This window comes from Streptopelia decaocto (genome assembly GCF_964273445.1).
Source record: "Streptopelia decaocto genome assembly, chromosome: 2".
NCBI classification, from domain to species: Eukaryota; Metazoa; Chordata; class Aves; order Columbiformes; family Columbidae; genus Streptopelia; species Streptopelia decaocto.
Window position 1 is genome coordinate 76,119,322 of NC_138655.1, and position 23,674 is coordinate 76,142,995.

The 23,674-nt window shown below is 41.7% G+C and overlaps 1 protein-coding gene across 1 annotated transcript in view; it reads right to left on the bottom strand.

The window, feature by feature from the left end:
- Window positions 1-19,772: 19,772 nt before the first annotated feature.
- DAP (death associated protein) overlaps window positions 19,773-23,674 on the bottom strand; it is a 57,496-nt gene continuing 53,594 nt past the window's right edge. Inside the window, exon 4 of the mRNA XM_082044474.1 lies at window positions 19,773-22,576. Coding sequence (XP_081900600.1) covers window positions 22,457-22,576 — 120 coding nt within the window. The 3' untranslated portion in view covers window positions 19,773-22,456. The remainder of the gene's footprint in view (window positions 22,577-23,674) is intronic.

Genomic DNA, 23,674 nt, shown 5'->3' on the forward strand with positions numbered 1-23,674 from the left:
TGTTAAAAGACCCCACCAGATTTATTGTGAACCTTTCCATCTTATAGCCAGGACAGGAAAATTATGCAGCTTCCAGAAGTTCAAGCAATTTTCCCAGGTATCAAGTCCAGCCATATGTTATGAACATCAAGTCAAGAGATGCAGGAACAGGCAGCTCACCCAGTAACTTTTGGACACTGTGACCAGATATCACTGTGAGCTTTGGTAGTACACCTCCGAGTGCCCAGAGAGGGCAGTACCTCATCCCTCTGCCTCAACACTGGGAGAAAACCTTCCCTAGTACATGAGGGCATCTCGAAGTGGCAATTCCCACAGGATGCTGGAGGTTCTTGGGGTCCACCTTAAGGCTTCATTTGGTTTTACCAGCAGTCAGTCTGAATGGCATGCCAAACCCTGGCAAACTCCAATAAGGAAGGGCTGTAAACCTGCTGCTTGCTAAAGAAAGACCATGTTCATGAAAGTAGAGGTCAAACGCAAACAGCAAGCCACACAGCACACACTCAGGCTATGGTGTTACTCAGGCTTTGCTCCCATTTGAAATGAAATGTGCTGTGGTGTGTTCTCCTAATGGTGTTGCTCTCCTGGAGCCCAGGCAGACCCCAGCTGCTGCTATCACCACCTTCTCACTTCAGTTAAACAGAGGGAAAACTTTACCATCCTTTACTTCCACAGGACAAAGACTATCTGGGGCCTCACTGAGCTTGTAATGAAACCATGTATGTCATGGGAGAAATAAATTCAGTTGATTGAAAGCTAATGCTTAGATTGGTATTGTTAACTAACGTCTGTGGGGCTGGGGCTCAGCAGAGGTTATCGCAGACGTGAAATAAGGATTTTCCATACAGCCACTTCTTTGTCCCTCTCACTGGGGTAGCTGTGCTGGCTAGACTGCATTGCCAAGTAGCCTCCCAGGTCAGAGTTGAGGCAATATGCACCCTGCTAATAAACCTCCCAAGCCCTGTGCATATAAGGAGGATTTTAGTCTGCAGGTGCATCAGCGCTGTGCAATGCATTGGCACCAGTTTTGTAATGGATTTGGTGTGACCAGAATATAAGCTGAACTCATTTCTTTGGAAAGTAGGAAGACAATCTTTTAGCTGTCTGTGGCAAAGATATTAGGATGGATTTTTAATTGGTACATTGGATTGAATGGTCTAACTGTTAATTTTTGTTTACTGCCAGCGCAGCATACTGAAGACTTAGCACTCAGATTCAGTATCTGAAAAGCAACCTGCACTGCAGGTGAACACTTTAATTTGCACTCTTGGTATCACTTGCAGGAGACATACAATTGACAGGTGCTCTCAGGGATTAATATACAGTGTGTTAGAATCAGGGGCTGACACTGAAGCCTGTTTTCTAACCCTTTGTACTTTACTGTGTATATGTGTATAAATATGTGATTTCCATTAAAAAAGGCACAAGCTCTTTAACTTTTTTGGTGATCTTATTCTTCAGAGCAGTTTGGGGATGCTGCTTTTTACTTTTCAGTAGACAAAAAAGCCCATCCACTTTCACCAATGGACTAATCAGCACCATCTGAAAACAGTCTGGTTTCCCTGGAAGGAGCTATTGTGGGTTTACTTCCACTCCATGTGAATTTTTCCCTACGAGTAGAAGAAAACCACTACCTGTGTCCTGACATTGGGCTTTGGCTGGCTGTCTCGGTGTGGAGTTGCTGTGATCCCTCACAGCCACAAGGCTCTGCTGCAAGCAGCCAGGATCCCCCAGCATCGTTACAGGCAGCATGGCTGCATTTTGTGCATCTGTGTAATCCTGGCACTTGTGAGGCTGGGAAATGCAGGCACAGGTCTCTATGTCCTCATTGTCTTCCTCCTCTGCTGCCCCAGTGCACACCCCTCCCCGCTGTCTTGCCCCCCTCTTCATCACTGTCCTGCTCTGGTTGGGGGATTGGACTAGATGATCTTTCGAGGTCCCTTCCAATCCCTGACATTCTGTGATTCTGTGATTCTGTGAAAGTGCTGGGCTTCTCACCTGCTTTTTTACTGTCGGTCTGAAGGCTGCAGTGAACAAAGCTCATGCAAAACGTGCTTCTGGAAACCTGTGGCAAATGGAGCGTGGCAGGGGAGGCAGCACTTCTGTGTCTCCTCCATTCATCTGTCCCCCTTGAGCTGCTGCCACCCAGGAGGATTTGATTTCTGTTGGATTTCAGCACAAATAGAGTGGCTTGCTTTGTGTTTTTTGGGTTTGTTTACTCTTTTTTTGTTTGTTTTTGTTTTTTTGTTCTCCCAAGAGACTTGTTACTCTGAAACGCCAAGCAAAACCGGCTGTAATTCATTTCGCTCCTGGCTGCTCAAGCAGGACAGTTTACCTCCTAAGAAACATGTGCTAACCCTTGGTAGCACCTCCCTGGCAGCTGGAGCCCCTGAAGGAACGAGGAGGTGCTGCTGGAGGAGGATGCTCACACAGAGGTGAAGGGGACACAAATTCCTGGGGCAGAGGAAGGTTTTCTATACACTTTTGATGCCAGGCTGCAGTCCAGCATATTAGTGGGAACGATGCTGCTGAGTATTGCGAGTGAGACTGGAGCATGGGCTATCTGCCTTCACGGCCATTGCTTGTCTTGGTACACTGGGAGTTTTGGCATGGTGGCCAGCCTCTCACCATCTGATGCTCCCTTGCAAAGAAGCACCCCAGCCCCATGGGCTGACTTACTTCTGGAGTAAGTAACAGGGTTTTAATATAGTGACATTGGAAATTAAAATCCCAAGTGCTTCCCAATGTACTCTGGAAACATACCATGCTCTTGTATCTGGAAACCAATGGTGTCACAAGGAGAAGACTACCAACCCTATGGAAGGTTTTCAGGCAGGAACAAAGAATTACATGTAATTGGCTCCTTGTGTTACTATGGTGAATTTGTTGTTGTTGGTGGTGGTGGTGCCTTTTTTTAATGCCATTGAAAACTGTTCCTTAAGCCTTGACAAAAATCCTCACTAGGCCTCCTCATTGAATGCCTTTTTCTGGTAATGTTCTTAGTAGTCCTGAGTGCTCATGCTGTCCTGTTAAAGGACACGTATTAGAGCAGCTGGTAAAAAAAAAAAACAGCTTGAGTAGAAAAATAGCATACAGATATGCAGCATTCTTTGAGGGCATTTCTTTTTAAACACCTACATTTCAGCAGGACCCTTCCAAAAACTGTGACTGAAATTAGGACCAAATAAGAAGGATATGCCAATTTGCAGATGGTCTGAACTGAAGCCTTTTCTTTTTTTCTGTAATGCATGTGATGCAGCTTGGTTTTGCTCATTGTGCCTCATGACTTAACACTACACAGTTTGGTTAGATACACAGAGGCCACAGGTGGGCAACAAGCAGGAAAGGGCAGTCGTATCCTTCTCTCCTGCCCATACCTTCCTGCTTGCCCCCAGCAAACCTGCCATTTTGCTGGATTAGTATTTTACTAATTTAATGAGCTAGACAAAATAGCTGGAGCCAGTGCAGGGGAGCAGGGAAGGGAAGGGGCAAGAGGGTTTTGTTCAGAGCCAGCGAGCTGTCAGGTGGCTCAGCCAGGGCTCCAGGCTGTGCCCAAAGTGGTGAGGAAGAGCTCCCTGGCACAGGTTAGGCAGCTCCAGAAATCATCTAACTGGGTGAAACACAGAGGTGACAGCCTCTTACAGGTATTTGTATCTCTTCTGAATCCCAAGGAAACGGACTTGGACTGGTTTGCAGATATTCAGGAAAATCACACAGCCCTCCTCCTGTCTCCTTAGAGCCCTCTTTGGAAAGATTAAATAAGCCTCAGCAACAGAGCTGCTCAGCAACTTCATCCATAAAGTAGGGCAGAAAGATTTGTAAGAAATGGGAATTATCCTCACATTTTTCTTCCTTTTAAATTATCACAGGTAGAATTACAAACCCATGCAGTCGCTTGGGTCATTTAAAGAGCTTCTTCATTACTTAGATAATTACTCACCCGGAGTGTGTATTCAGCAGAGAGCAGCCAGCCAGCCACCTTCTCGAGGCAAGCAAAAACTGGAATGACAGTTCTGCAGACTCTCCCTATAGTAAATTTTGCAACTCAGTCTTTGAATTCCAAGTCACTGAAAACTGCTGAACTAATGCTATCAGAGACAACAGCAGGCAGAGATAATCCCTGGAGGAGTGGACAAGAGCTAATGGAGGCAGTGAAGGGGAAAGAAAATACGTTGATGTCTATGGTGTGTCTCTGATTGAAAACAAGGTTGGTCTTTTGACCCAAATTTTTCTGACTATTATATAGACAAGAATTAAAAGCAGCCTTAAAAGTTTTCTCTGGTCTGCTAAGGAAAATATTATTTTAAAAGCAAAGATTCAATATAAACCCCCTTCAGTATTGCCTCCATTTTTGGAGACTGGCTTTCCTAGTCATTTTGAGCAAACATTTTCAATACCTTTGCACACCTTCCTGAACACAAGGTAACCTTGCAAATTTCTTACAAATAGTTCGTGAAAACAAATAGGAAAGCCAGTTTCTGAGCATTTTCTTTCTAAGCTTTTTACTCAACAATGACTTTGGACAGAGCTGTAAAATACTTGATTTGAGGTTGCTCCCAACAGCACCTCAAAAATAAGTAACTCAAATAAACCTGTAATCCAGCAGGTTGGCCACCAGGGACCCTCCCTAGACTGAGAGCATCCCATCTACCACAATGTTATGAGTTGAGATGAGCACAAAATCAAAATAACAGCCAATAACAAGGAACATTACTTCAGTCCTTCCCTGTGTACCTGTGCTAATAACGTTCAAGGTACCCAGGCCTGCCCTTTGGCAAAGTAATGCTGGCCAGAGGAGCTGGAGAACCAGAGGCAGCCTGCAGAGGGGTGGCAGGCTATCTGGAGGATACACACAGATCAAACAGCGAAAATCTGAAATCAGCTCATTCAGAATGGGAGACATCAAGCTATTATTTCAGTGCAGACGTATTCCTGAAGTGAGTCTAAAATTGCTCCTCTCTATTAATAAGAAAGCCAAGATGTCCTTTCTAGGGTGGTAAATACAAACCAAGGCTGCAGATATGCTGTGAGGAAAAGGCTTCTTCAGAAATAAACCTCTTCAGCTGCATAACTAATTCCCACGAGGATAGTCCTGTATCAGGTCAGTTCCACTGGAGCCCCCCCGAGGAGCTGTAAAAGTTGTCTATGATCCTGGGGACACTCTTTCTCTAGGATCTCCCCAACCCAAACAAAAAAAAGCCCCCAAAAAATAAAAATAGTGCTCATCATCCCCAGGTACTATTTCTTTAACAATACCATTTCTGCTTGCAGAAGGCCAAGAGGGGATTATTTCCAGGGAAAGTCAGTTTGTGAAGTTCACCAAAGAACAGGAGAGGGAAATTGTATTGAGATACATGCTGTTCAAAGTGTTTCTGACCACAGCTCTTGAGTCATCCAGGCAAGTAAAATATATATATATATATATATATATATATATATATATTCATATATACCTTCCAAGGTATTACAGGCTGTCACAGTATTACAAAGGCAGCCTATAGAATGCCACATGGCAAATGAGAAGTGCCAACTCATCTTGCTTTGGAGAACAGGAATTTTCTTCTGCCTGGAGAATTCCTATGTACAGCTAACTATAGCATTTAAGGAAAAACCTCATAAACTCTGAACCATTTTTGCTTTGTCTGTGGAGCTGCTGACCACTGAGAAGCATAATGTTGTCAGCCAGAGCCATGCTTAGACCAAGATGTGTTTTATAATATACACTGAATAAGGACATCCCAAACTTGGCAAACTGGCTGCCCCAAATCACTTCCCAACCTGTAAAATACCTGTATAACAGAGTTATATTAATTATTCACGATATTAACTTAAAACATATCTATAAAGCTACCAATTGATAACATAGTTATACATATGTCATTCATATATCAAATAATGAATGTTATATATATAACATCTATACAATCATATATATTTAGAAGTTTATAAAATATACACATATAAAAAGCCTCTCACCTCCCAGTGCTAATGTGAAGCACTGAGATATTTTAATGATGACTGTCTCTAAGAAAGCTAGTGTTAAATAATTGTTCTGTAAGAGGAACAAATCATTCAGGGTATAATATGGAAGCTACAAAGGAAAACAGGCCAGCTGCCTTTTCACTGAACACTATGGAACACTTGTATGGGAAGAGGCAGTGGATTCTGTGAAAAATAGTACTTCGTAGGCTAATTAAGGTTATTATGCATATTAATTTTGCCTAGTCAGATTTAAATTTGGCACTTCTCTAAGCACATTTGAATTTACAATGTTTGTAGCATTCTTTTATGGCTATAAAACCATGCAGAGCTTTGTGGATAATTAGTGGGCCAAATGCTGCAGTTTCAGTCCACTCTCAGGAAAACAGCAGAAAAATGAATTTAGATGGTTCCTTCTCCCCTTCCCATCATATTATAGCAGTTTCCCACATCAATGATGGTTTACCGCTTTGCCCAAGCCCTTCCGCCCAAACAAATACAAAATAGGCACAAACCCTCAAGAGGCAGATGTGTAAAATCTCTGCTTGCAGGCGCCATCCTAGATGCATTCAGTGATTTCTCACATAGCACTGCCTGAACAGTGAGCTCTTGCAAATGAGGATCAAGGAAGGGGCACAGGAACTGCTCAAACATCTCTGGTGTGTGTGTTCACATGTATGTGTATGGTATTTTTACTTTTGGTGCCGGAAACCTGCTCAGGGTAATGCTAACCACCAAAGGCACTTTCTGAGTATCTATACACAGCCTTCTGCTGACAAAGATAATAAAATATTTACTTTCCAACCACATCCGGCAATGGGACCTCAGGTTTCCTCATGCTTGCTGCCATTATACTGAAGCCAGCTTCTTGTAGAAGCCCATAGCATGGGGATATTCTGTATTATTGAGTGACAGCGTTAATATGACCCAAATCAATAAGTGATAACGTTAAGTAACAGCCCACTAAAAGTTCAGTTCCAAATCAAGGTGAAACAGCATTTCAAAAGAATAAACAAACACAGTTGTATTGAAAGTAGACATGTTGTGTTATCAGCTTGGCTGCTTTCCCAGGGAAGCGCAGTGGAACAGTCGTCACTCGCGATTTGCCCAGTTCCTGTGCATGGGATATGTGGTTTTGTAAGTAATCACTTTGACCACCTGGTATCCTTTTCCAAAAGCTGCAGTATCAGCCTCCTGAAGTGTGTTGTTAGGAGCAAAATAAAACTACACTGGTTTGGTGAACAGTAGAACTGAACAGACTAATCAAATTTATTTTCGTTTTGCTCTAGAAAATTTGTTTTGCAAACTTAAATTTGACTAATGTGCTCAGTTAAAAAAACACTGTGTGAATGTTTTACATGATCACTTTCTCACTTGTGGTTTGTGAAAACTGTTTTTTATTCTTCATATGATTGATTGTATTAACCTTTTTTTTTAATGTTCCTGAGCACAATGAGCAGTGTTTGCCTGTGGTTTCCCAGCCACTATGAGGCAGTTTTCTGCAAGAGCCATTTGGGCTTACACAGCGTTTCCCACATCAGCACTCCTGAGAGTCTGCACCTGTTCTTTGCTAGAAGAAATTCGGTCAGGCTACCACAGAACTACAGGAACTGGGCTTCACTGTCAGACACTGGTCATCTCAGTCATGGTGACTTACAGGAACTAGTTTTGGTTGTGCGCTCAGACTGGGTTATCCACATTCTTGGGTAATCACTTGCATGTGTGTGAATCTCAAATATGCTGAACTGTCTTAGGGTTTCCATGACTAAGCTACTGTGTTCCGAGAATGCCACGGATAAAGTGCTGGACTTAAACTGCATGTCAGCTGTCCAAAGGAAGAATAGCCAGGTATCATGCCAAGGCATTGTCTGTATTTAAACAAACAAACCAACCAACCTCCAGAAAACCACTGAACTGGTTTAAATGAAGAGTTTAGCTGAACAAATATTCACAGACTCTCTTGGGTTGGTTTTAATCAGGCTAATATTCACTTGACTTAATCAATCAGAAACACCTTGAGACTAAAGTGATATAAATCATTCATCCTGAAATCAGTTTCTGCCCTGAGAGCTGTGGCAACTTAACTAAATTGTTTCACTGGAGGGCACTGCCCTGCCACTGGGCAGGGGGCTGTACCCCTCACCTGGGGCAAGGCTCTGCCCTCAGCTCTGACCCGTTCTGGTTTCCTTGCAGCTTTCATTTCTCCAACAGGCTGGTAAGATGCTTCTTTCTCTTCTGCAACTTCTCATTATGAGCTAACTCATACACAGCAAAGTCAATGGCACCTCCTGGAGCAGTTCAGTGACACTTGCTTACCTTTGGCTAATTACCAGTCTCACTTTCATTAATGTGGCTCGCAACTGCCAGAGGCTCTTCCCCTCGCACCGTTCCCAGCACCACAGTGCAGCTTTGCTTTGTCATTTGGATTTGGGAAACTTTAAACCCCTGCACGTAGCACTGGGTAAGAACCACATCGTCACCATCCTCCGCAGAGAACTGCTCTCTTTCCACCAAGTAAAACACTGGCCTAATCTTTAATTCAAGGCTGTCTTTTGAGGATCACAGCCCCAGCTCAGGAACAAAGTGAGCCTGACAACAGTTGGAGACAGAAGATGAAATATTAATCCATGCTTTTGTGCCATCCAGGCTGGATTATAGTCATCCTTTGTCTGCAGGCCTTCCCAAGGCCACCTCCTACAAAACAGAGCTTGTATGGAAGCCAGCCATGGCACTTAACTGTGTACTGCAGACAGACAGCCCACTGCCCAGACACTCAGCTTGGGGCTTGCTTGGAGACCTGGATTCCTTCTCTGTCCCCAGGTCTGCTCTTCAATTGCCAGGTGTAGAGCACATCCTTACCTGTAGCTATTATTAATCACTAAAGATTCTCAGCTTCAGGATGTGTCTACCTGTACAAGAATGAATAAAAAGCAGAAAAATCTATAAACATCGTAGGCAAAAATCTACAGACATGGTAGGCAAGCTCTGTCTCTTTCCCTTTTAAGCCCATCATCACAGGACACAGGACGTGTACTATATCGGTCTCCCTTCTTATTTTAGGGGCATTTCCTCAGGGCAGGAAGTAGTTAAACTGAAAAAGCAACGAAATGAGGTTGTTGTGAAGAGCTGACCGTTTTATACCAGTCAGCTCAAATATGACCAAAGTAAAGAGAATTTGAGGTTGGATGAGAGAAAGGAAACCACCACCACAGGCAGATGTGGCTGAAGAAAATACCGAGGGAAGAAAACAGATTAAAGCAAACATCACCATCTGAGTATTTTCAGAAGCATCAAAGCTGCAGTTGTTGTTGTGTTGGCACACACTGGATCGAGTGCAGGGCTTTTTCCAGACAGGCTGGCTTCTCTCCTCTGTGCCTCTGTTTCCCCATTGATTCAACAGAAATATTTTCCTAAATCCCAAGCTGACTCTTAAGGGAAGCTCTTGGTTATGAGGTAATGAGGGAAAAGGATGGGTGAGAAAACCCACAGAAACAAAACCACATAATGAAAACTATGCCAATCAAGCAAACAGAGCACATGCTATCTATTGGCTTTGGAAAACTATGTAAAGTTCTTTACAGATGGTGGAAGCAGCTTGGATGGCAGGGGCCAGAGTGGAGCCTGGGGCGACCCAATTGTAATCTGCAGGTCTCAAATGATGGTGAGGCTGGACACATCCAGAACACAGATCATCTGCTGCTCACGGCTCAAGGATAGCTGAACCTGTGCAGCTTCTGAAGAGAAAGTGTGAGAGTGCTCATCCATTCCCTACAGTATAGATATATACCATTAAAGGTATCATCCTTCAAAATCTGTGAAAAAAAAAAAAAAAGTATTTTGCTTGGAGTAACAGGAAGCTGATAATATCTTTGTCCTGTTTTTCCCACCAAGGGCTTTCCCTAGGTAAGTATTTGCTGTATAGCAAAAATGATGCGGAAAGCTTTGCCTAGAAATGCAACACTAAAAAAGTTTTGCATTTCACATAACTATCACACCTTACTTTCCTGAAGAGCTCCATCTTTTGGAGATTCCAGTGGGCTATTTAACAGATTTATGAAGTTATAAAAGTGAAAGCCAGGTTCATGGAGTCTAAATGCCATTAAATTCCTGGTTTGCCATTTCCTATTAGCTGGGCTCTTCTGAAAGCCTTGTGCCAGCTGAGAAGACACATCAGGGAATAACACTTACAAGGAATTGAAATGAACCTGGGGCAGGAGAAGAGAGGAAGGAGGGGCAGTGGCAGCAACCCAGCAGCAGCAGCAGCAAGTCAAACAAAGCCAGGTTCTAATTTAACAGTGATAATCTTCTACCAGAGTTATTTAAAAATCCCATTAATGTATGGACATGAATCTTCTATGCAGTTGTGGGTTTGCACCCACCCAAAAATAGCCTTCAGATTTCTAGGCCTGGGGAACAGCAAGAAAGCAGCATTTCCTTTGCTAGTGGCCCAAAGGTCTCTCCCCTTGCCAGAGCTGGCATGCCTGTCGTATCACAGTTATGAAAACCAACCTGGCTGATAATAAAGCTTATGAAATGAGTACAAGATGCTTTGAGCATGCATAGGAGAAGAGCAGATATTTCACTGCTTCTAGTCTGGGAAAGATTGCTTTTTTCAATTAGGCTGTGCAGTGTTCAAGCGCCAGCATGTTTCGGTTGTTTTGAATTTGTCCAGGAACATAGCTGAGGCACATGATGTTTGGGTAGGACTGTAAAAGGTTCCTAGGCACCAAGAGTGTCATGAGTGAGGATGAAGCAGAACGTGGTAAACTAGGTCCTGGGGACCTCACAGGCAGTTCAGCCCCAACCCTGTTACAGGCTGGAGGAAACACAGCAATTTCTCATCTGATTTATACAGTTATTGAACTAAATATAGTAATAAATACTACAGTCAGCACAGTTGTCAGACATCTTATTTTGATATGAGCTTGAGCATGTTTTACCCCACCTTCAGCTTCAGTTCTAAAGATGCTGCTAATCGTCAACTTTGGCTTCCAGAACAATTCCATTAAGAGACATGAAGAGTACGTTTTTTCATGAGATCATTTCAGGCAGCTTGCAAACCCTTAAATCAATGCACCAGTTATGCTGCTCACATTTTCAAGATAGCACTAAGAAAACCATAGTGGTGGGAAGGAGGAGAAGCAGGAATTCTTGACTACCAAGGTGCACCCAAACTTCTGCAGCAAGGCCTGCACTTTGGGAGCCACTCATACCTCTTCTAGGATTCATTGCAAAGTGTTTCTCTTAATTTCAATTATGTCAGCGACTTTCCTTTGAGAAAATATCTGGCAGGGTATGTAGCTATTTAAAGGCTTTTTCACATCTGTTTTCACAGGCGAACCCTGTTAGCTCGTAACAATAACCGCATGCATTTTACTGGAAAGCAATCAGTTTCCATGAAAGATAACAAAAGCTTTCACTAAAATGGGCCAGAAATCCAGATCCCTTAAAATCTGTGTCCATATTCTAAACACCATGCTCTAGGCATTGCTGCAAACACTGCTCATTGAGGTCCAAAATGTGTGCTTTATGAGGTTACTAGTGATCATCAACAGCAGACGCAGTCACACGTGGTGTGTAACCCCACACTTTTTACGTCTCACGCAAACTCAAAACATATCCTGTCATCCAGAACAAAACACTCTTGTTCCCTTCTCTCCCATCAGCTGCTCACCAGCAACAAGCCATCACAGACTCTCCTAAAGACTGGTGTCTGATGGCTGGATGCCACTGGTCACCAGAAATGCCCCAGGTGCTTGAGCTCTCTGAGCTGCCTGAGCCCTGAAGACCATGCAAGGCAGTGTCATGAGAAGTGTCCCTGGCAGTGGCCCTCCAGGCTCCTACATCAATAACATCTGGGTGTAAACTTCAGAGACCCTCACCAAGGAAGGGTACAAAGATTGTATTCTGGTCTCTGGCTAAGACCAAAAGCTGTCCACTGCATCATCCATAGAAGTTACTGGGACAGAACAACACAGGGAAACTCACCGCTAATACAAAAGGCTGTCAAGAACACTCAAAAGCACTTCCTGATATTTCATAACTTCTTTTAGGCTTTGTTGGTGCTCAAAGGCAGCCTTGAAGGCCTTTTCTTTGAGTAACTATTTGTCTTCTTCCTCAATGTACAAATCTCTGTCATGCTCGGACTCTGCCAACTCAGCTGACTCCAAGGGAAATTTCTGAGTAAGTCAAAGGCACCTTTTTGACATTACCGTTTCTCTCCTCGCCGACAGGCTCCCATCTGGGATGTCAGCAGGGATGGCGCACAGCCAGGACAGTGCCCAGCTCCCTCCAGGAGCACAGCTCCGGTGGTGATAAGTCTCAGGGCAGTGGAACAGGGGAGTTTGAGACAAGAGTCACCAGAAGACCATGCAAGACAGTGTGGCTACCTCTACCATAAGAGCTAAAGGTAAGGGTGAAGAAGATGGGATCTGTGCTTACAGAAATGATGGAGCCAAGAAAGTGATAGCTGCAGTGCATGCATGTGTGTATTTCTCCCTGTCACCGTTTTCGCATCCACAGAATATACGCTCATGATTTGCTTATTCCAGGTGCCATAGACAAAGTGATACTGCATGATTATGTGAGCTGCACACACCTCTTCTGTGAAATGCACCTTGTCTCATTTCTGCTCCTTCCAGCCCTAACTTCAACATTTCCAGGGTGCATTTCCAAGAAGGTGTTAGGTGGCATTTCCCTCTCAAAATATCAAGGTTAGATCAGCCCAGCTGCTACCACGTTTTTTCATTAACATCTTCCCCAAATTCTGTTTGCGTGCCAACAAACCATCCCTCAGTGAATCTACAGAAAATGCCTACTTGACTCTCAGCATTCAGTGGCACTTCTAGGGAGTGAAAAGATGCACATTCAGCTTGAGGTCTTTCCCCTGGATGCTCTCCCATCCACTGCTTTTAAATACCTACCCACACGTGGACAAGCTCTCACCTCTGAAAAGCCTAGCCCACCATAGAACAACACCAAATTTAATCTGTGAGCTTGCAAGGCACGTGCAGGAGCCAGGCCATGGCGTGGCATGACAGCCCATCCTTGAGAGTGGCAGCACCGGGAAGTAGAGAGTCCAGCAGACAGGACAGGCCTACAGGTTATAGACTGCTGTCTCTGGGTGACTGCAAGTCCAATAGCTTTTGCTTAAAGGTTAAGTCCTTCCTCCTACCCCTTAGCTGATATTTTTTTCAGAATCTTTCTCTGTCTCTCTTTCTTTTCTCCTGTGTAGTTGCTGACAGGAAAGGCTGTGAACCCAGAAAAAGTCTCACCCAAGTTGGCACTGAGCACGTGGAAGTGATGACCCAGCCAACTCCAGCAGATGCTGTCAGTAAGCTGCACTGGGATCAAAGATTTGTTCTTAAGAAGCATTTCTGTTAAGTTTGCAGAGTAAAAACAAGTTCACTTTTCCTTTTACACTTGAAGAGCTTTTGCTGCACAGCTGATGGAAAGCAAAATGTCTTCAGCTGTATTGACATTAATGCCAGCAAATATGGCTGAAAATAACACAGTGTGGAAAATACACAGGGCTCATATTCATTGGTTGTAGCTTATATTACCCATTAGAACTATAAGGCTATCGAAGTAATTTTCTCCATTTACATCAGCTCTAGCATTTTACCTTGAGTACATATTACAAGCTATCAAAATGCAGTGGCCCATAATGAGCACAAAGGTGCCATCTTTATTTAGACACCTTCCAGAGCAGTAATGCTAGGTCACTAATGATATTTAGAATTGCTTCTCAGAGTAATTGGTACATCTTTTCCTCCTGAAGTGCTATGCTTTAATCTTTTCACTCTATAATCTCAACTCCTTACAAACAGCCACAGAAATAGTTGTATTTTCAGAACATAAAGGACAGTAAATCAAGAGTGAAGTTCCTGCTTGATTCTGACTATTAAAAGCATTTCAATAGTATCTTCAGGCTGAGAAGATGTCTTGCCAATTGCTTTGCAGCCTTGTTTGATTACAGGCAACAGAACATATAAGTAAAGGAGAAAAGGCAAAACAGTAACCCTGGGACAGCTTTTGTAAATTAACATGGAGTTCATATAATTTTTTAAAGAATAGCTGTGGTAGGGCTTGTGTTTGTTTCTGCTGAAACTTACTGTACACTTGTTTATTAGGAACTGCAAAATTAGGACATTTTCCCCTAGTTATTAAGATCAGGTAATACTGAATTTTACAGCATGTATATGTAAAGATGCGCATGTACACCTGTGTGTTATAATAGTGATTATTTTTTCCCCCTTCCTATCTAGTAAGCTAATGTATTCTGAAGGATTTTGTTCAATTGTTTTCAAAATAACTCAGGTTGTCACTCTTACCATCTTTTCTTCAAATTTGCTCTTCCAGCAAGGAGCACTGCATAGTCAGGTACTCCTCCCAGGGAGCTCTGTTGAATTCCAGTCCCCTATTTTTGAAATCATGAGACTTATACAATGACAGACTGGGGTAATATTTTGCATGACAAATTTAATTTCACTCCCTGAAGTGACATCTTTACAACATGTTTGGGAAAAGCCCAGAAACCAACGTTTACAAAGTGGCTTAGTAGCCAGCAAACTGCAACTGAAGATGGGAGATAAAGTCATCTAACACTGACATTCCTCTGCAGATCTTCACAAGCACAATCCACATAAAGCAAAGGATCTGCCCGCGAGTCTTCTCTGCCATTTTTCAGGTTGACATGTCCTTAACAATGTCTGAGAAGACAGATATTTGGAAGTCCCTACCTCATGTAAAATAACTAGTTTGACACTCACTCCAGTCCTGCAAAATAAATCTGAAGTTACCTTATTTTCTTTGGAGAGTATCACTGAAGTTAACAGGACTCCATAAACACAAAGTAGAAATCCTCTCTGAAAGACTAGTGGCCTTCATGAGATGGGAAAATAACCTGTCTTAAAGAAAAATAATCCTAAATCTCCTAGGGGAGGAAACTGTTGAGATGCCATTGGTAACATTTTCTATACCTTCTCAGGTATAGACTCTGCCTTTTAAGATTCTGCCTTTTAATATTCTGCCTTTTAACCTGTTCCCACTGAACAAAGTTGTATCTGTTGCAAAGGAGCGACCATAAGAGGGTGACGCGCTGTGCACAATGACAGCCAGGAAAAAACCTGTGTCTGTAAACAAACTAAACATACAAACTTAGAAGAGAGGAATATTGTGAGTCATGACAAATAATCAGATCACACTCTACTATTTCCGTAAATATTTGTCATAGCAACAATTGGCTAACGGTGAACCAGCTATTAGCGTGCAAAGTAGAGCTCTCGCTCCAGCGTGTACATTGTAGGAGCTGTTTGGTGCGGTGAAAAGCGAGGCTGTGTGTTTAACAATTGTCCTCACAATAAGTTCAGTTGAATGGCTTATTTAAGGCTTCAGCCTTTCATTCCAGACCCTTCCAGCTGTCACAACTGTCACATCAGCAGTGGGGTAATGTTTATTCTGTTCTGGATGATAAAGCAGGCCCTAAAAGAGAATTCCAGCATTTGCTATTCATTATCTTTCATCCAGAGAGTAGGAATTAGATAAGGCTTCTAATGTAGGTTTTTTTATTAGCAACTCAGATTTAATACAGTGAAAAGATACCTGCAAAAAGGATGTAGAAGGTTTTCACCCAAACTGTGTGTTCTAAGGAATCTGATCCCACATTGCTTAATTCCTCTGAGATGAATAAAATATTTGATTTCAGTTCCTAAAACTGACTGTTCTTTCTCTTTGTAGGTACACACACGCTAGAATATTAATGAGGTCTCAGTTCAACTAGAATATGTCTCAGTTCCACATCCTACATGCATACACACCCAGCACTAGCTTTTGCAGCAGAGAAATATTATATATTTATTTATACTAAATCTTGTAGGTTGAAAGAACCATAAATTTGTTAAAATATGTTTGTATTTCCAGATTTTCCTCATACAAAAGTCTCTCCCATGCAAAAAGATTCAAGGACATGTAGATTTACAAATCAATGAATTGTATTTTCAGTACCTAATTAGGCAGTGGAAACTGAGGTTACTGAGCAGCACAAGAAATGGTCAGTATCCAGCTCTGAAATGAGGTGATAGCTCAGTTTCTCTTATCATCTTCTAACAACAGTTTTGCAGAGCACAACTGAATCCACTTCTGTGCTAATCCATTTACTATTCTAGTTTTAATACTTGAGGGTTTACTGATTTAGTCACAACTACTGTTCACTGCAGATTTAAATATATTAAGAAAAATATTTAAAAAAAAATGAAGTGCAGAACATTCCACCAGCACGTGCCCCAGTCTACTGGTCTTCAACAGGGAAAGCTACAAGACCTTTAGCTTCCTCGGAGTTCCCCACCATGGCATTACAAACCCAGCTGACCAGCCCTGCCGCTGGGGACAGGCCTGCTTGGAGATGACCAACTGAGGTCCACTCAGCCCATCTGATACTCTCATATCAGATACCAGAAAAAAAACAGAGGGAGGTGAAAAAGATCAGGCCCATATGTCTGCTCTGTCCTGCTGATTCAAGACTGCTGTCCCCACCCCTGTCCCTGACATCCTGGGCCTTCCCTGGCAGCTGAAGGTTGCCCGCTGCTTTGTATCACCTACCCTCCTTGTGAACCACTTCTGTGGGCTCTCCCTTTACTCCTTGACATCAACCAACATTAGGAGTCTCTTAGCAGGAATCTGCTGTACATGGCTCCTGTTTGTGAAAATCTGCTCTGAATTCACAGAAGCAATAATGGATTAGAAAAGCTTTTTAAAGAAATGAACCACGAGGTCAGAAGAACTCAAACAGGTTGAAGTTTAACCCTCACTGCAGAGTGACACGTCGCTTGAAAAATGAAGTGAAGCCTAAGATTAGGTGTACATGATTTTAGAATAAAGCTTAAATTAAAAAAAAAAAAAAAAAAAGCAGCAAAGTTTTCAGATAAATAGAGTAGATTCACAAGTCAGTGTAAAACAAGGAGAAAAATGATGCTTCTCTTCCTTCAGACCCAAACACAGCACGCTGGTGCAATTTTACTCAAAATAGCATTGAGCATATCTGTGGTTTCAATCACATCTGAAACACAATGAGATACTAGTCACCCTGGAGGTGTTTAAAAGGTGTATAGATGAGGCTCTTAGGGACATGGTTTAGTGCTAGATTTAGGTTATGGTTGGACTTGATGATCTTAAGGGTCTCTTCCACATGAAGAGATTCTATGAATTCAGTTGCTGGCAACATGCAGAGATTAGTAGCTCACTTTTGCTTTTCATTTAAACTAAATTCACCATTCTGTATTTCAAAAGACACTTCTGCTTTAAGAGGGAAGCCAGGTCAGTTGCTGCACTGTCCACTGCACTTCCTTCTGTCTATGTAACAGTGATGTCATTATCCTTCTTAACCATCCACACCTGAGACAGCCTGCCCAAACAGCTTGTGAGAAGTTATTTGACATACCTGCATAACCTGCCACTTGTTTTTCAGCCAGAAAGAGGCACAAAGAACATTTTGCTGAACCAGCTTTAGTCACAACATTGTGAGAATACACCAAAGGTAACACACGTGTCCTTACCGCTGGCTGTAGGGAGCTCACAGCTCAGTAACAGCTAAACAACTTTTATAATCCTTAAAATCACCATGGATTACAAATGCTTTTCTTTTTCTAAAGCCGCGAGTGACCTACAGAATGCCAGCCACTCGAGTTTTCTAAAAATATCTCCAATGCAAGCTGGGCAGCAGAGATTGTATTACAGGGCTTCATTCAAGGTCACTTGCAAGATCTATGCTTGCAATGGCTTTAGTACCTGTGCTTCAGTTGTGCTTCGGTTGTGTCCGTGGCAGCGTTGGGAGTGTGTTTTGCAAAAAAACGTCAGCATTCATATGTGTTCATCAGCTCCAAGCAGTAATAAATTGCATTCTCAGAAAATGGTATTGTATTATTGGTCTCAGTTCTGAACAGCATCCTGAAGGGAAGGGAAACAGTCTCTGCAACAGAGCTGACTTCTTCATTCATGGAGTGCTTTGTCAAATATGTCCCATCCCGCCTCTCCCCTCAGGCCTCCCATCTAAACACTAGTGCTACTATTTTATGAAAAGACTCAAAAAATAGTATGCACTAGATGCAGTCTCTTCTTTGACGGGGGATTCTTAAAGCAGACCCAAGAACACAGCAACAAGCAAAATACAAACCTCCACCTTCCTAAGAAACACATGTGCATGCCAGAGGTGCAAGAGAAATTTTGAGGAAAAAAAGAATTCTTCAGTAAAGCAGATCAGGTACTCAGTAATTACCTTTACTAATTCTACATAATACAGTCATGAACAGCACTTACCAAAGGCTATAGCTACAATACAAATTTATTTCACCCACCTGTTGAAGAAGTCTGATGAAGATTTACTGCTGTAGACTTGACTCAGTTTCTTCTCACCGAGACTCCTTCAGCCACTATGATCTGCATTCCTCTTTTACTGACAGAGCACATAATGTTAGCTGTAACCAGTCATATTTAAGCATGTTTATCTTCTAAGGGAGGAGGTTTGTGAGCAAAGAAATTCAACTAAAACAGATTTATCTTCTAAAATCTTTACATCGTTGCAGCATCAGATGAGCAACACCTCTTCCCGCTCTAAAAGTAACTGCTCCCTTACTGACATCCCCACATTTTCTAAAATGCAATTAACATTTCTTAATCCTATAGCTAAAGGCATTGGCCTAGACTTAAATGTCATTTTAAACTTGATATACCCAAATCTGAAGGAGACATAAGAAGTGATTTATAAACCCCACCTCCCTCCTCTGTGAAGGTGATGAGTATTCAGAACAAAGTTATTCCAAAGGGACAAAAATGTATGTCCAATCCACCCCCTTTACCTTTGTATGAAACAAATTGCTGCGAATATTTTCATTAAACAGCCAGAAGCATGTCATGATCATACTACCATAGATAAAAGTAAAGTCTTATTTTTTAAGACATCCAATGACAAAAGGGGAAACCATACTGTTGAAACTTGAAGTAAATAATTTCTGATTACTAATAACATGTGCAATACTGCTGACAGCAGGGCTATAGAACTTGCAATAATTATGGAGAGCTCAACCAGCAGCACACCAGACGTCATGCACATGCATTTTCCCCAAATTTTAATGAAAAAAACAGTTTTTGAATAATGTAGCACGTCATTATGTGAGTGTTGAGTCTAAGGATGCAACACTGGAATAGTCTCGGGGCAGTAAATCTATCATGTCTGCACTATATCACATATTTTTTATATTACATATACACTACACATATACTAAATATAGGATGTTTTAAAGTATTAGAAAGCTTCCAGAAACACCATGGCCATTTCCCCAAGGTCTTCTGTGAATCACTTGTGTTACGGCATGCATTATGTAATTTTAACTGCAGTTTTATGAGAAGCTTACCACTTCTGATTACAATACTTTCTTTTCTGAAAGAAGATTAGAACTTGAAAAGCAATGGAAAATGTTAAATTTAATTTCCTTTACCATACTGATGTATTACCAATCTTAGATTCCATAGCTTTGCAAAGATCCAGTGAGGATCTCCAATTTTGTAGTCGAAAAGAGCAACTCCCATTCTAGCTGGCAGCATCTAGTTCTTATTTTGAATGAGACTGGACTATCCAAACCAGCTCATCCACTGTGTCATAAAATTTCCTAATAAACTTCACTATCTATAAAGTGTTGATTAGTTGTGCCACAATCTGTAATAAAATCCCATAAACCCCACAGAACTGCACCCTGCTGATTTACATTGTACTTACAGGAAAAAAAAAACCAAACAGCCCAATATATATCTGCATGCTTTATTGTTACATTATCGCCACATTGACGATTACAGAAAATTTATTTTGCAATCATTTCAAGATAACATCTGAACATCTCCTGTGTTTGTATGTTATTGTAACATACTTTAAAATATCAATAATCATCAGTAGGCAATCCAGATCACGATTCTTTATTTTGGGCATGGTAATGCTTTGGTAAGGACACCAATGTATAAACATGGATACCTGCAAACAATATATAATATGCTTTCATACAGTGACATTTTCTAACCATATAGGAATTCCTGCACTCTAAAAGCCACTAAAGCTATCTTGAGAGTCATACTCCATTGTACAAACTTACATACTCATCTAAGTAATCAAAGACAAAATTCAGGTATTGTCTATATATATGTTGTGTACATTGCATTAACAACCAGAAGCAGTAGTTTGTCATTTAAAAGCATCCATGTTCCTAAGTTTCAGTACTAGAATGGAAATGTGGTGTTGCTTTCAGAAGACAGAGATATGCATTTCTACGAGCACATTCTGTGATTCTGTGTGATTTCTAAACACAGAGTAGAGGTACCCAGCCCCATCTAACCGTGTGCTCCTACCCTAGGTTATGCTTTGTTTTCCACTGCAGTCGACGGAGTCAAGAGTGACCCAGCTCATCTTGAAAGACACTTCCATTTGGTTGAAGACGCCATACCTAAACTCTACCAACTGTCTTGACTACATCACCACTGACTACAGCTGCAGCAGAGACGCTACTCCAGATGTGGGCACAAAACCATCCAGCTCACTCTCAATCCAGCAGCTACCAGTACCAAACAACTGTGACAATCTGCTTCATCACTGACGCATCACTGACAGCTGCTGGCTGCACCATCAACGAGATGCCACCACTTTCTGTCCTGAATCTGCAAACGTTCCTGCCAGAAAACTACCTCATGCAGATATTCCATGAGACTCAACAATGCTCCCCTTGTGAATGAGTTACTCATGTGTGAATCACTTCTACACTCATCAGTGGCTACGAACAAGGCCTCAGACGTACCAACATCAAAAGCAGAAAGCATATTTTACAAATTATGCATATTCTAATACAGAATAATTCTTATAAACAATACTCGTTCCCTAAGGCAAGTATGGTTATTTAATTAAATTGAAAATAAGGACTGCATATACAGATTGTACATCCTTCCTTGGGTGTAGAATAAATATATCCACGCATATCCTTTCCAAAACATCATTTCCATTTCAAGCCTATGAAGAGATGGAAATGCCAAGTCTCTCTCACCCAGATCCCACTTGTGAAATGGGCCATATTTCACATGGTTTTTTTGTTGTTGGTATTTTAAATCAGCTACTCGGGGAATTAGTATTTAATCTGCAGAAATTTTTAAACATATAGTATTTTGAAAACTCTCCTCACTGGTTTACTATAGTATTTGATTTGAAACATAAATGAACTAGTAAAACCCCAAGTGAACCCAAACTTCCACTGATTTGCCAGGTGTATGCTTGCAGTACTAGCTCCGGTACCCACTTTTTTGACATTATTAGAAGTTTTGTAAACCTAGAGAGTACTAAAGGCTTTACTGTATCTATAGTCGGTTAAAAACGGCAGTACACTTTCAAAATGTAGGTAGAATGTTTAAAAAATTTTTTTTCTGGGTTTTACAGAGATGAGTTGCAGAAGCAAAATAATACAGCTAAATGATTTTGAACTGTGCAGCCAAAAGATTTAAACTAACCAGATTGCTCTATTTGAAAAGTAACTTTTTTATTCCCTCATGTTACCACTGTCCTTATTCACAATAAGAAGACTAGGAAAAAACACAACAGAGGCTGAGTCATAAAGTTAAAAATATTTACTAATGATATCTCTTAATTTCAAACGGTGTCCTCAAACTGCAAGTTAAAAAAATAAAACATATTTTTCATCAGTTTATTTTCTTTAAGTTCAATTCTGGAGGGTCCTGAGGTCCTTCAGTTTGCTATTGGAATTGAGAAGTCAGCACCTCATAAAAATACAGCCCCCAGTGAGACCCATGAGACCACAAATCAGTTGCTTACAGCAGCAGCGGTCTCGTAACCTTGATTTCTCTCCCCTCTCCACACCCACAGACCTTCAAAGACTGTGCAAAGGGGTGTGAAGAAGATTCAGCTGGATTTCTGCCCACTTGAAAATGGTTTTGGGCTCTTTTTTCATCTCACTAGTTGAAATCAGAGGGCACAGCTACTGGGGTGTAACACCGTAGGCTACTGAAGACTCCAAGGGTTCTAAATAATCAAGACAAACACCAATTTGTCTCAACAAACTCCCTCCAGATAGTCAAGGTACCAATACAAAAGGGCTATTCTTCCTTACTAGCTTAGCATAAAAACTACATTAACTATCTGCTATTGTGACTTCACAACTAAAAGTACAAGTTTTAAGCTCATTAATCGTACTAAAGTTTTATCTTGGCAATGAGAAAATCTTATTAAAAACCCACCCTTGATCAGCAAATACTTAAAAGAGAATTTTCCATGTGGGATAACAACTAAACAATGTCTTCATTTTTATTAACCCTTGAGAATTAAAGTAAAAGAAACAGCATATTATTTTAGTGATTCGACAGTGTGAATCCTAAAGGGTTTTGGTCTTATTTTGAAAACTTATTTGCTGACGGCAGTTTGGTTGAGATCTTGTCGGAGAGCTCACTTGCGAGGCTGGTGGATGTGCTGTTTGACATGTTGCGGGTGAGGAAGCTTTTCCACAGAAGGATGTGGTTTCTGATGAGCCACCTGAGCCGCAGCTGGAGGGAAGTCCTTATCACCCTGTTCAAAGAACACACCAGGAAAAATTTAAGAAATCTCGAAAGTGTACTTTCCAGTTCAAATGTATTTAAGTTTTAAAAGTGTGAAGAGCAGATGGAAAACACTGTTGCATGTTTCTCTCAAGTCCCCTTGTACACATCCTATCTTGACATTCTTTTAGCCAGCTTCAAAATTTCACTTACACAAGTTTCACTTCTTCCAATTACACACGCCATGCAAGAATGCAGTATCTTAAAATGATCCAAGGGAAAAAAAAAAACCCTCTCCTATCTTCAAGTGCTTAAAGGCTCCTCACGCTCTGCCACTTTCACTGGTATCGTCAGATCTCCTTGACTTATTTGGTTTTCACAGAGCCACTGGTAAGAGGAGATTACTTCACCAGCAAGGTAAGGTAGCATGAAAAACTGCCTGCAGAAGGAAACCTACTGCAGGAATGCCAGTTCCGTGGGAAGAAAGGTGGGATCTAAAACTACTTTTGGCCCCAGTCTTAGGGGTGGCTGGCTTTTAAGATTAACGTGTGCTTTTAGCCAGGTCTCCCAGCGTTAGTTCTCAAGTGCCACTGCTAGGCAGGGTCAGTGCAGGTGTAACCCTTACGCCACCTGTTAACAACTGTCATTTCTAGAGTCAGTCCCATGAGGTTTTCAAAAAATAGCGGGAAACAACTGCTGCTGGTGCTCAGTGACGGGGGAGCAAAATAGCACCACAACTTCCCTCTGGGACAAACGTAAGTCAGAAGCTCCCTGTACGCCATCGGCTCATGGGGTGACAATCTTACACAGGCATATTTTTTATAATATTTTTTTATGAAGCTTATGTTTCACATGGCCTGTTTCACACCTGACCCCATTTCAATCTACTCCAAGTTCTTCCTTTCTGTTCTGACACGACTTTTTAAAAAATTTTAATCACTAGGTTAACTTCTTACATTTTTTCACTACTCCAGTAGTTTTCAAACTTCTCCTCTGCTCAGACTTGACATTTTATACCTTCTTTCCCCCTGATGCTGCTGTTTGCTTTTTCCATGCCTCTTTGAACCCTCACACCTTGTTGTCTCAAACAGGTGATGTGAATGCAGCTCTTCTATGACTCGTGGGTACT